At 34.1% G+C, this 13,469-nt stretch overlaps 1 protein-coding gene across 2 annotated transcripts in view; it reads left to right on the top strand.

Annotated features, from left to right (window-relative positions):
* PSMD14 (proteasome 26S subunit, non-ATPase 14) overlaps window positions 1-13,469 on the top strand; it is a 90,481-nt gene that overhangs the window by 61,087 nt on the left and 15,925 nt on the right. For both annotated transcript variants that reach the window (XM_082395373.1, XM_082395374.1), the window contains one exon: window positions 7,507-7,614. In XM_082395373.1, the coding sequence (XP_082251499.1) occupies window positions 7,507-7,614 (108 nt within the window). The remainder of the gene's footprint in view (window positions 1-7,506; window positions 7,615-13,469) is intronic.

Here is a 13,469-nt window from a genome sequence, read left to right as displayed (position 1 = left end):
GATTTGACATTAACCCTTGTTGATCGTGAGGATGTTTCTGGGCCTGGGACTTCGTTTTGGCGGGTTTAGTCTGTTGTTATCACTGTAATTTCCTGAAGAGGGTAGAATTGATTATGGTAGTAAATTTTCTTTTAAGTCATAGTTGATTATTATTCTAATAATCAGTAATTATTCTTAGACTACTAGTAAGCTTTTCAGTAGATGCCCACTGCCACTTTTTACATTCCAAATAGCTTTTCTGTGTGCAGTTTTTATTCCTAATTAAAAACAAGTCAGTGCTTTGTGATATTTGAGTGTTTCATGAATTCAAAGCTGAGCGGTGATAAGGAAACGGGAAGTATATATTTTGTAAAGCTAGTGATTAGATTTTTATAGGTAATGAATTTGTGGGGGCATTCCATGGTAAAACTTTATATAAAACAGGTACCAGAGGGACTTCACTGGCTGCCTAGAGGTTAAGACTCCGCGCTTCCACTGCAGGGGGTGTGGGTTAGATCCCTGGTCAGGGAACTAAGATCCCATACGCAGCGCAGTGTGGCCCCCAAAAACCCCCAAAAAACATAACCAAAACTGCTTTCTTGGAGCTTTTCATTTTAATAGATATTTATTCTGCACCATGTTAGGTGCCCCAGGTACTCTGCTGGGGAATGGATATTCGGTGGTGAATAAAACACAAACCTTGCTGTGAAGTAACTGAATCTAAGAGTGATCTTTTCTTGCTTTTGTGTTAGGATAGCTGTTACATCAAATAGCTTGGTGATGAAGAGTACTGGCTTTGGCATGCTGTGTGTGTACAAATGATAGTGGTGTCACTTACTGGTTGTCATCTCATTTAATTTATTCAAGTCCTCGGAACCTCAGTTTCCTTATCCATAAATTGAGAATATTAATACCTACCTCTTGGTTGTTGAGTATTAGACAATATAATTTCTATATGATATTTTAACAAGCCCAATAAAAATATGTAAAAGTCATACATAGCAAAGTAACTGACCTTTGCATATTTTTCCTACGAAAATGACTATATATTTTTTGAGAGATGGCAGTCTGAAGGATATATTTGTATTTTTCTTTGAAGGTAATGTTAAAGCACAAGAAATGTATGTAAGTCTTTTATTTCCCTTAGCCCCTCCTTACTGCCTTTCTAACATGGGTGAGCCCTAGCCCTTAGTCTCTAGAGCCTTTTATTCCTTTACTTTATGTGGGACTGTCAATAAGCATACCAATTGTGTTGCTTTCGTTTGTCTACTAGAGGGGAATCTGAAGTCACTTGCTCATTTTGTGTTGGCTGACAGGGTAGCCACCAGATAGGATTGGTAGTCTGAGTTGGTTATCTGACCAGTGACCCAAAGATGCTAGTATCTTGTAGCTCATTAATAGTCCCTGAAGAGTTCAGTTTTTAAGTTCACTGTTTATTCGTCACCTATAATTCTAGAAATACCTATCATAGAGGAGTATCAAAATTCTAGGCATATTGTCATTTTTTAAAAGAGATAATATTCAGTATAACTGTTACATTTTTTCTTTATTTTATTTAGGAATTTTCCTAGGGAAATATGTCTTTAAAGGTCTCTCCCTAATTTCCTGTTGGTATTTTCATATGCCAAATGTCTGTGGATACCAAATTTATAATTCTGATTTGATTTTGGGGGTGGCTTTTTTCTAACTTTAACACTGTATTGCAGTAGCAGTATTCTGCTTAGTTTACTGGTCAGGTTGAGTGCTACAAGAAGCAAACGCCAAAATGGGATTCAATCTGTCTGACTGTGCGGAAGGAGAAAGAGAAAGTAGGATTGGGTAGGAAGGGCGTCAGACTGCAGCATGTTCCTAAGAAAGTTTCAGCCATGCTATTGGGGAGTCCTTGAGACAGTTGTCCTTTAGAAGAAGCCCTTATTTGGCAGGAATGGCTAGGTTTTTAGTACCCCTGCTGTGCTCAGACATTGGCTGGGAGTAGCCCAAGGGAGGTTTGACCTGGGGTGAACCCCCAGAGGATCCAAAAGTGTAGCATCTGGAGTTTGTGAGTCAGCTATGCTCTCTACAGTAGGTTCTACTGAAAGGAGATCTGAGCTAGGCAAGTCCATGAGCGCCACAGTTAAAAACACTAAGAACTATAGTGGTAGGTAATCACATATTATTTCATTTAATCTTATCATTAAATGGTGTCATTCATGAGCAAATGGAGACATTGAGAAGTTAAATAACAGTTATCTTAGCTCAATAACTAGCAAGTGTTAGAACCAGAATTCTAACTTAGGCAGGCTTCTGACTGCAGAGTGTCTTAAGCATTTAAATACCTATACCATACTGAGTACATGCATACACTGTAAAAATTTTGCTAAATTTATTTTATGACATAACTATATTCTTTTTAGAAAGTTTCATGAATCTAAAAATGTTTAATTACCTTTCACCATACTAGTTTTTAGAGATCGATTTGTTTTTATTAAAGTATATATATCCAGAACGGTGGCTTTACTGTTTGAATTTTGATGCATGTCTTCACTTGTCAAAAAAAAGTACATTATGCTAGTTATACTCCATCCCCTTTTCTCCCAATATATTGAAGTTGTACTACAGATCTCTAGCTTACAATAAGCAATTCTCCAAGGATGAAGAAAGAAAATGTACATACACATAGGAATTTCTTTTCCAGAGCTAAAATTGACATTTTATAAATAATTTCCATGTTGCAAAGTTGAGACTAAGAAATCACAGCAATTCAGTGATATGCATTTGGCATGAGTCAGTTTTAGTTCTTAGTGCTTTTCATTGGAAATGGCATAAAAAGTAAGATTTCTTTGAATTTTTTATGCTGTGGGCTTACAAGAGACATAAGATGTTTTTCTCTTATAGATGCCTGGCAGTGCACGGCAGCAGAAGTAACGAACGGGTCACAAACCCCAGCAGTACTTCCCAGGTCACGTGCACCCTTAATTTTTAAAGAATCTAGAAACAACCTAAGCAGTTGATAACAGGTCATTTCGAGGTGATAAAGGGTATTTGATTTCCACACCTAGCATTTTTATAGTCATTTAGAGACTTATTTTTTCTGGTGGTGGGTTTATATGTGTTTAAGTGTGTAACCTAACTGGTCACTGAATTGTAACTTTTTTCTTTTCTTGATGTTTGACATTGATTTTGAGGTCTGAATTTTTTTTTCAAGCTTTTTTTCTTCCAGCTCATTTTATATATAAACACTTCCCATAGTCATTGACTTCAATATAAGGGCAGCTGGGAATGCCAAAGGCAGCTACTGTTAAACAAAAAAAGAGAGGGGGGTGGGGAGGGAGAGAAATTATGAATTACAGTATCTACTGCCAGAAGTGCTTGTGCATTTTTCTTTCAAACACCTTTGTATTAAATTAATTTTACAAGCTTTACTTAAAAATTAGTCTCCTTTGAGTGTAAAAATTGGGAACCATACATTGGTGCTTTAGAAATTTAGTCTAGTCTTTCAGTTGACCTAGCAGTTGATAGGAAAACATGAATTTAAAAATAAATAGCATATTGGATAAACTGTACTATACTCATGAAAGAAGCCAAAAAATTATGGATTAAACCGAATTTGAAAATAATTACAGTTTTGTGTCCTAAACCAGATTCGTTGTTAAAATGAAATGATAGGTCTTTGACCCTTGGGTGTGCTTGGAATAAATGTGGAACACAGTATTGTTTTTAAAACTATTTTGCTTTTATAAGCTAAGACAGATGTACAAAAAAGATGCAGTTTTTATTTTGTATTGGCAGCTTCCAAATATTTAGTATCTATTTCCAAGAGTTGCAATTAGTAAAGCAACCATGGTACTGAAATCTGCACATCCCACAAGCTAATTATATTTGCAAGGTCAGAGTGAATACATATTTTCAGAAAAATAAAGGGTTATATAAATATGTGTCTTCTACTTGGCTGTTATATCACAGTTTGTTGATCTGGGGTATAATGTGTACAATTCACAAATTTGTCTGATAACAGAAAGTGGTGTGTGATTGTGTTTATTTTACTAACCAGTATATTCACAGCAATCACTTCCAAATATCTCTCCAGTAAAGATGTGTTAATTACAAAACAGACAAGGTCTTCTATTATATTAAAGCTACTAACAAGAAGACAGCAGGAATCACACATGTAAATAGCATCATCAACCCCTATTTTAGTCCTCTGTTTTGATCTGTGAGTTGCGCATAGACCAAAGGTGCTATTAAAGACTGAGTGTATGAAATAGGCAGCATTATATGAACAAAATTTATTCAACAAGAAAACAGACCTTTAACATGAATTTAACAAGCCTGAGAAATTATAAACTATCATATGCTGCAGATTCATGCAGTGATAATAAACAAAAAAGGAAAGTAAGAGGTTTCCCTAAGCTAGCCAAACTGCTAATGGTTTTGTTATAAGCTGTCTACTGTTGCAGTGACCTCTGAAAAGTCTCAAGGCACTTGTACCAGAAAAAATTAAATGGTCAGGCTGGTGAATAGAGATTCAATGTGGTGCGTAGGACTGCATCATGGAAAGGAAATATAAAAGTCTAGCTTCATATTCCTGAAAATATTCGTCATACTTTAGCTTGGAAGTTTTTGTTAGTACATATTAAGGAGGTAGTTTTTGTGCAAAGTTTTTTGGCTAAATTACTTTTTGGATTTATAACCTTATAAGACATAAGCTGAACTGGTTTAATGTATATATACTTTAAAACAAACCATTTAGAAAATCCATGTAGCTCAAAAAAATGAATTTTTCCCCTGCCCCCCTCCCATACCTTAATTAATCCTTGGGGGTTCTTTGTTCAGTATATTGTATCTAAGATTTCTGTTCTCATCCATGGAGTGACCACTTTGCTGTCATTCTGTTGCATCATGCTGTAAATACATAAGCATGGAGAAACGCCTTCAGCTTATACACACCTCCAAGTGCTCACCAAGGCTTTTTCTTGAATCTTACTGTGGCATAATTAACACCTTCTTCACCCATTGCTCATTAGTGCACTGGACATTAATGAGTCTATTTTGATAGGCTGCTCTAAAGGAGAAACCCACTTATTCTTACAGCACAAAAAGCAATTATAAAATTGTACAGAAATTAAAATGTAGACTATATTGCCATATTTATATTTTTATTGTGTACTAAATCTAATTTTGGTCTGCAGGTTGTTGAACATGTTAGTTTCCTTAAGACAGTTGCTATAGTGATGGCAGCAAATTCCTTTAATCTTGGTGTAAAGTGTTCATTTTCTATTGGCTTTCATATTGCTGCTCAGAAATCGTCATTCTAAACATTTCATTTCGTATAGGCCATCATTTACTAGTTGAACAGTGTATTAAATTCTTGGATTTTTCTCTTAATTTTAAATAGAATTAAAATTTCTAAATTTCAGATTGTTTTTAATGGATCATGATATCTCTTTAGCTGGTATTTTCATTTCCCTTTTACGAAGTTTCACACCTGTTAATAATATTCCAGAGAAATATTACAGAGATTTTTTTTGTGTAAAATAGCTGGTCTCCTGTTCTAGTTTGAAAGCATTCATTATAAAAAAGATATTTTGTGATATATTGTGGAATTTTCATAGTTTGTAGAAGTGTTCTTTTTCTACAAATGATACTGAAATCTTTAAATGGAATCCAAGTATTCTAAAAACAATTGGACCAAAATGATGCTTTGCTCTTAAATATTTACTGCTATTGGTTAGGGAAGCAATTCTTAATTTTGTATTTATTTAAGTTGTACATCTGTCTATCAAAATGGTCTCTTTTCCCTTCTTTAGCCTACATTTTATCTTATTTTTATGTGCTTTTTAGTAGAAAATTTTAGAAAATTTTACTTTTATATGTTTTTAAACAATTGTTTGAAATTATTTATGATAATATCTGATTAAAGCATGTTTGATAGTAGTACTTATTACTTTATGAAAATGTGATTAGAAAAAAATTTAAGTATAAGCAAGAGGTATAAACCTAGGCCATATTTATTTATACATAATTGTGAAAGTTAAGTCGATTATAGTTACTGTATAAAAAGAAAAAAGTTTTCACAAAGTATTAAATCGTGCATGTTCTGGGGATACTTGGTTTTATTTTAAGGCAAGAGGAATCTTTGGGGAAATTCAAACTGTTAGAAATAAAAGCAAAATTCAAAGTTTTGGGGCGGGGGTGGGGATTGCCAGAGTAGATGGAGGCCCTTAGATTGAGTCACTTGTCATAGTGCTTTGGTGTAAGTTTGTATTCATTAGTACCGTTGACCCTTCATGGCAGCTTTTTAGAAAGGGTGATTTTTCCTTTCTTTCTTTCTTTAAATCTTATTCTTTAGCATATAGCATTTAGTAATACTTATTACAGATTTTTCAGACTTGATTAGATTCCATTTGGCTTATTTTGGAAATAAATTTTTTTTAATCCCTTAGTATCCTCAAACAATAATTATACAAATGAGAAACAGTCTAGTTGACAATAGCTTTTAAAACATTGATAAATCTCAGTTGTTTAGCACTTTTAAAGGCAAATCTAGAAATAACTATATTACCCTGCTTTAAGATACTTTTATGTGAAGAATGTATTGAGTTTATTCTCTAGGTAATTGATTTACATTCCCTGAAAGAGGCATCTGTCTTAAGATCCCCGGTTCTTTACATAAAACTTAACAACATTTAAAAGCTTTAACAAGTTCTTTCAAATCCATGATAATGAACAGAGAAAAGCATTCAGATAGTATGTGATTCTTGTTAAATCTCTTAATATATGAGCTAAGAGATGATTTGTATCATGTAAGAATTTGAAGTGTTTCTCTACAGAAATTTTGAATACACCTAGGCAAAAAGAGGATACCTATTGCTATTTCTTTACTCTGAACTTAGGACTGTATCATTCTATACCATGTTCCTGGCTTAAAGCACGGATGACCTTGGTTTTCTTGTATTGTGCCTCGTATTCTTGACAGTGGCTTGGACATTTAAGGCCATCAGACAAGGTACAAAGTCTTTTATAGTCACAAGAAGTAAAAGGTATCTGACTAGAAGAGAATACGTGGAGCAAGTGCCTTGCTGGTTGTAATTTTGTTGTCATTTCAAGTACTGTGGTGGTATAATTGATGTGACAGGGCTGGGCTTTAGATGTGGTCCCTTAGCTTGTGCTCACTTTCAGTTTTAGTTTCTCTTTGTCATTCATTTTGATTAGGTAAAGTTTAGGTGACAGACATATGCACACCAATGAAGGCTGTTTGGTGTAAGTTTAGTAATGACGTATTTCAATAATAAAGATGCAAAGTTAATATTTCCCTTTACTGCTTCATGAAAATTGCAATAACTGGTGTCACCTTACATTACAAGATGGAGGGTGGTGTGCTGATGGCGCAGTCAGCAGGAGGTTCTTTTTTATTAATATTATAATTAAATGATTTTCTGGAAATAGGCCAGAAACAGATGCAAGTTGATCATGCCTTGTCCAGTGTTGCTTGGCACCATCACTTGCTTTTTAAAAAAGAAATGACCTGACACCTTGTTTTTTTTACAGGTTGTTATTGATGCCTTCAGATTGATCAATGCTAATATGATGGTCTTAGGACATGAACCAAGACAAACAACCTCAAATCTGGGTCACCTAAACAAGCCATCTATCCAGGTAATGCCTGTATTTGATAATGTGTTAAAACTGTTTTACATTTTAAAAGCCTGTTATAAATGACCATTTTAAGATCCAATACTTAGCATTTTAATTTGTTTTGCAATTTTTCTTGTGCTTTAAAAGGAGATTATGGAAATAGTGTTGCAAAAGTTAGATTTGCTCACATATGAGTCTGCTTTCAGTGAAGTCTTTAAACTTTCCTAACATAGTTTGAGGACACCCTTTTGGGGGGGCATAGTAGAGCCTTAATCTTGAGAGTACCTTACAGCTTTGCACGGTTAACACTGTAGTAAAGGACTGATAAGGGTTTTAGGTGGAGTGCATTAGGTATCATGGTATGATTATTGATTTGGTTAGTAGACATTTCTTATAGTAGTAAATAATGGTAAATTGTTGTATACTTTAAGAGGTCCCCAGAAGCAGTTCCTAAATAGTACTTAAATATTTTTACCTTTTTCTTTTTTCTTTTTTTTGGCTTAATCCCTACTTTTAAAACAAATCATACAAAACACAACTACATATTTCTTTTGATTAGAGTTTATATCTTGTTCTTTCTAGTGATGTCAACCACCATTATTACAGTTATTCAGACACTTAATATCCTCCTGAGTGATTAATGTTTTCTTTGTATCATCCACATGCTTCATTGTTTTTATACAGATCTTTATTGTCTGCAAAAATTATTTTAAATGTGTTTTTAAATGCACCATAACCTGTGTCTATATAGTTAATTGCTTCTCTGAAGATTAATTAAAAGGACATAAATACCGTGTTTGGTTAAATAGAACACATAGTACAGAGACATCATAGTAGCTATTGCTGCTCCCCTTCTGAAACCTTGCTCTGTCACATGATTGTCTTTGGGGAGTTGTGGCTTTGACAGTTAACCATGGTTAAGCTTGGTTATACTTTGATAACTTTATACTTTTAGATGCTTACTTTTTCAGCAGTCACTCATCTGAAATCTTCATCAAAGTGAAAAAGTTTTTCAAAGGATTGAGGTGTGTTCCTTTTGAAAAAATTACTTAGAAGCCAGGGAAAACTGCAAAGTATAGTGAGTATGAAATAAGCTACTAGTGTTTTTGATTGGGTACAGACAAGCCCATGCTTGCATGTTCCAAGAGAATATATTATTGGACCTGTTTAGCCTGTGATAATGACCTTTCTTATAACCCCCATAGCATCATACTGCTTCATTATTTTTTTGCAAATATTATTTTTTTTGTTAAGTAGTATCTCACAGTCTAAGATCATTGTGATTACTGCATGGTGTGTTTCTGCCAGAAGTTTTTTACTAATTGCAAGTCAACAGCCACCTGTTGCAGATTTCATCTTTTACATTTAAACACTGGTTTTTAACCTTAAAATTTGAGTTAATTAAATAATTAAAATCTGTTTCTTTCTACATCAGTCCGGTTTGTATTTTTACCTTATAGTCTGTAATTTAAGGTGAACCTTATGAAGCAGGTTCCAAACCCAAGTTAAAAGGACCTGTGTATATAACAGCTACAGCATCATTGTTTTCCATTTCATTTTAGTTTGTTTTGGCTTCCAGTTAAAATCTGTATATATATTTATTTCACAGTTTTTATAGCGCCCATCAGGAAGACATCTATCTGGGTGCTTTACAGTTTTGAGACAATTCCAATACTGAAACACTCAAATGGGATCAAGCCAAAAAGTGACAGAACAAAGGCACACCTTAAAACAATTTCTTAGTTTTCTAAGACAAGCTAGAATGAAAGCAACCCAGAAGAACTTGAAGTGAATGGTGATATTCATAATAGAATTTTAAGATGTGTTAGCAGAATCTTTACCTCAGCGATCAGAAGCCTTTCAGAAAGGCCATGCCTTTTATTTTGAAGGAAAGTTAGTTTGTATTTAGAGGGATCTTGTTCCTAAACCTGCTTATTACTGGTAGGAATAGAAACCTAACAGGTACCATCAGCACTCATGTGGGTGGTTACTAATGCTTTTCTAACACTGATTTTTTTACTATCATACTTAAAGTAGGGGGGGGGGAATATTAGGGTTATACTGTAGACTACTATTTAATATATTGAGGAAAGTTCAAAATATGTTAAGAAAAAGATTATAAAATCACATATGCAAGTTCTCCTTTTTGAAAATATGTATTTATTTTATAAACTGTGCCTATATATTTACAATATGATATTAATATTGATTACCTTTGGGTTGTAGGATTATTGAATTTTTTTTCTTGTTTTTCCTTCTCCATATTTCTTAAACTTTCTACAATGAAACATATATTGCTTTTAGAAAATGTTATTTTTAAAGCACTAATAACAATGTTGAAGTATCTGCCACAAGACAAAGCTAATAGACAAAGTTTGTGTGAACTTTCATGTTTTAAATGAGAAGTCATTAATAATCCTGATAGAGAAGGAAAAGTATAATACCTGTACTATAGACTTTTCTATTAATATATGTGACTTTGTATTATTTTGTACTTGGAACATTTGACTGTTATTGTCAAATGTATAGAATTGAGAGTTAGCAAGCATTTATTTTAGTAACTAAAAATGTGAAACTATTCCACTAAAAATTGTTCAACAACGTTTCAGATCCTTAAGGGCCACAGTGTATATGAAGATCGGTTGCCAACTGAATGGAAATTTAGTAACTGTTGATGCATAGATGCATTATACTAGGGTTATGAGCCTCTAAGTGTAGCCCTGAGTACAACTGCATTGTCTAACGGAGTTAAATTATTTGAAAAACATCGTTTTCGGTAGTTGTTAAACAGTTATAAAATAGTTGTACTAGAAGGAACCACTGTGATGATTTTGTAGGTGAGGAAAACTGAGGCCCAGCAGTTTGTGATTTGCCTAGGTTATCCACTGAGTTACTGTAGGAACTAGTACATAACCAGAGCTCCTCATTCTTTTATACTATATTTGGAAGTTTCATTAATTCATTAATTTTGGCATAGATAATGTATATATACAGCTCAAAATTCAAAAGGTATGAAAAGGTATTTAGCAAAAATTCTTTTCTTCTTTTGCCATTTGTGACCCAGTTCTCCACCCTAAAGGGAACAAAGCACATGTTTTGTTTCTTTTCAGAGCTATTATATTTATATAAAGAAAGATTCATTTTAAAGTATGATTTACTGGATGATATTTAGCACCACATTTTCAGTTTATCAATGTAAAATAAGGCAAACAGATATACCTTTAGATCTAAGTAAATATGCCTTTTTTAAGAGCATGAAACTTTTTTAACCTATCAAGAACCTATAAATAGGTTATTACATAGTTCATAAGCTGTGTACTTTATAATATGCCTGCTTTTCCACAGCAGTGAGTAAATGGAGTTATAACTTCTAACCTCTTGTCAGTAGTCTGGACAATGCCAATGAAGTATTATTTCACCGTAATGATTATTTGTGTGCTTTTCTTTGAATTTGTCATACCAACAAAATTATAAAGCTCTACTCTAAAGATTAGCTTAAAGAAACATAGAAATTAACCTGGAAGTTAATCAGTGGGATCTCAAAACTCTGCTTTGTCTAGTTCCTCCTCCAAACCACTCTTTGTCTAGAATAAATAGCATCTTAGACTGTTAGTACCAACCTAGGAAGAACTTCCTTCTTTGAAAGGTTGGCAGCCTTTGAGCAAAGAAAACAAGGGTCAGGATATCCAAGAAGCCAATAAGCTAAGTCCTGTTAGTAATTCCAAAAAGTATTGTCCCAGAAACAGTGCTCTAAAAGGTGGCTAGCTTCCCAGGTCAGCCACTGAAATATTATTTAGCCCACAATATAAACACTATAGAATAGAACCATGCTTTTTAACAGTGCTTCTATGAGAAACTGTTGCAGATTTCAAATAATTAATGAATGAGCTTCAGGACAATATCCTGTTTCAATGAAGAATTGCCTAAATTTTCCTAAATTCATCATATGTTTGTTAGGTGTAGATTTAAAAGTTAAGTATTGATGTTTTGAGAAATTTCCTGATTATGTAACTTCTTTGTCTGCCTGACATACTATGGCATTTGCTAGTATGTTATGTTTAATTTGCAATTTGACCCTGTCAAAAGGCTAGTCTCCCCCTTGGTAAAGCTAATCTTATATTTGGTGTATGCTGCCACAACTTGTAATTCAATGTCAACTAGAATGGGGAATTTGAGAGAATTTATTTTTCACTGAGCTAAATAAAAGAGCCTGTGCCTTTCGGTTTATATGGAAGGAGGACTGTACATGGCCAGTTTACCTATGATTTGGGATGAATGTACTTGGGGGCACACAACAAGTGAGTAAGTGAAATTGGAAAATGGCTTGAGGATATCATTTGATTTAAATTTATATTTGTTTTATTATTGTCCCTGCTAATCTTTTATGCTGCCTGTTAGTTGTACTACTTTCACCTAAATAATGTAATTGAAAATCAAGTAGGCGGTGCCTTCAAGTTCCAAACTGTATATTTCAGCAGTACAGTTCATCTCCAAAATGTGGACTGGACCTATCTGTGTGCCCATTTGTCTGACTTCTGTATCTCTTGGCCATACCTGTTATTAGCTTTATGGCCACTATGTAGAATTATATAGTTGGAGCACTGCATAAAGGTGCTTGGATGAGAGGGCAGTTGGCCCCTGAAATCTAGCCTAAACCTCGCTCTCCAGCCAGGCTGAGTTTGCTTGGAGCACTGGGCACCTTTTTCTAATTCTTCCACCCAGAGGATGCACTTCCTAATTTGCATAAAGGTGAGTACAGATTAAGGGAGGCACTGATTAGCTCCACTTTTTGAGCCACGCAGTACAGCGTATCCAGGCACTGAAATTTAATTCACTATTCCTGATTATTATTGAAATGAATAAGGATTTAATAGGTACTCCTAGTACTTTAATTTCATATAGCAACCATTTTATTATAGCAGATGTTAGGAATATAAGAATGGATTGTTATAGTACATACCTAAAATGGGTTAGTATTTGGTGGGGCGATTTTTGCTAGCAAAGTTTAAAACTAAGACTATGCTTTGTTTTGTTTTCATTCTGATCCCTGAAGTACAAAGACTTAATTTAAGAATTTCCTAAGATACATTGTAGCATAATATGATAGAAAAAAACATGGGCTTTGGAGTCAGAAAAACTTGGGTTCAAATCCCAGCTTTGCCTTTTACTAGGTATAAACTAGGACAAATTGAGATTTGTGTCTTATTTCCTCATCTGTCAAAATACAAATGGAACCAGCCTACCTTACTGGATTGTTGTGAAGATTAGAAGACTTATTGTGTAAAGCAGGTGCAGGTGCTCATCAAATGTTTCCTTTCCACCCCTTCTTCTTATACCTCAGCACCTTAAGACTACATTGTAAAAATCCAGTTATTAGTGTGGTGGTTGTTTTAGTTAGCTTTATCTTTAGATTCCTGAGAGTTAACCCCAAAGCCCTTTTTGTTTTTGTACTTGAAGATATGTCCAAGGTGTATTTCTGTACTTTAATGTCTTAGAAGGCTGATAGAGGGGTCCACAGAAACTGTTCTGGACCTCATTTGAAATTTGAACCTATGTAGCTAGAGTTAGACATTTGAGCAGCTCTGAATGGATTCCAGCACATGCAGGATTATTGTTTCTTAATAAAGCCATGCCATTAGCTTCAGTCTTTATGATGATTTGAAGGTTTGTCTTGGCGATCAAGTACAGTGGAAAAAATTCTGCTTAGTGAGATTGCCTGTCACTGGACCCAGTAAAAAACAAACTCCATTTCGTTAATTTGGAGACATATGCAGACACAGTTATTTTTAATATATTAGAACTGAATTAAGAAAAACGGAAACTCCAGATTAATGTTGTGGGTGAAGGAATAATTATATTATTATGGCTTTTTAGGC

Source organism: Balaenoptera borealis, assembly GCF_965194805.1.
Source record: "Balaenoptera borealis genome assembly, chromosome: 6".
In the NCBI taxonomy this organism is placed as follows: domain Eukaryota; kingdom Metazoa; phylum Chordata; class Mammalia; order Artiodactyla; family Balaenopteridae; genus Balaenoptera; species Balaenoptera borealis.
The sequence above is the reverse complement of the archived record's forward strand: the minus strand, read 5'-3'. Positions and strand labels throughout refer to the sequence as shown.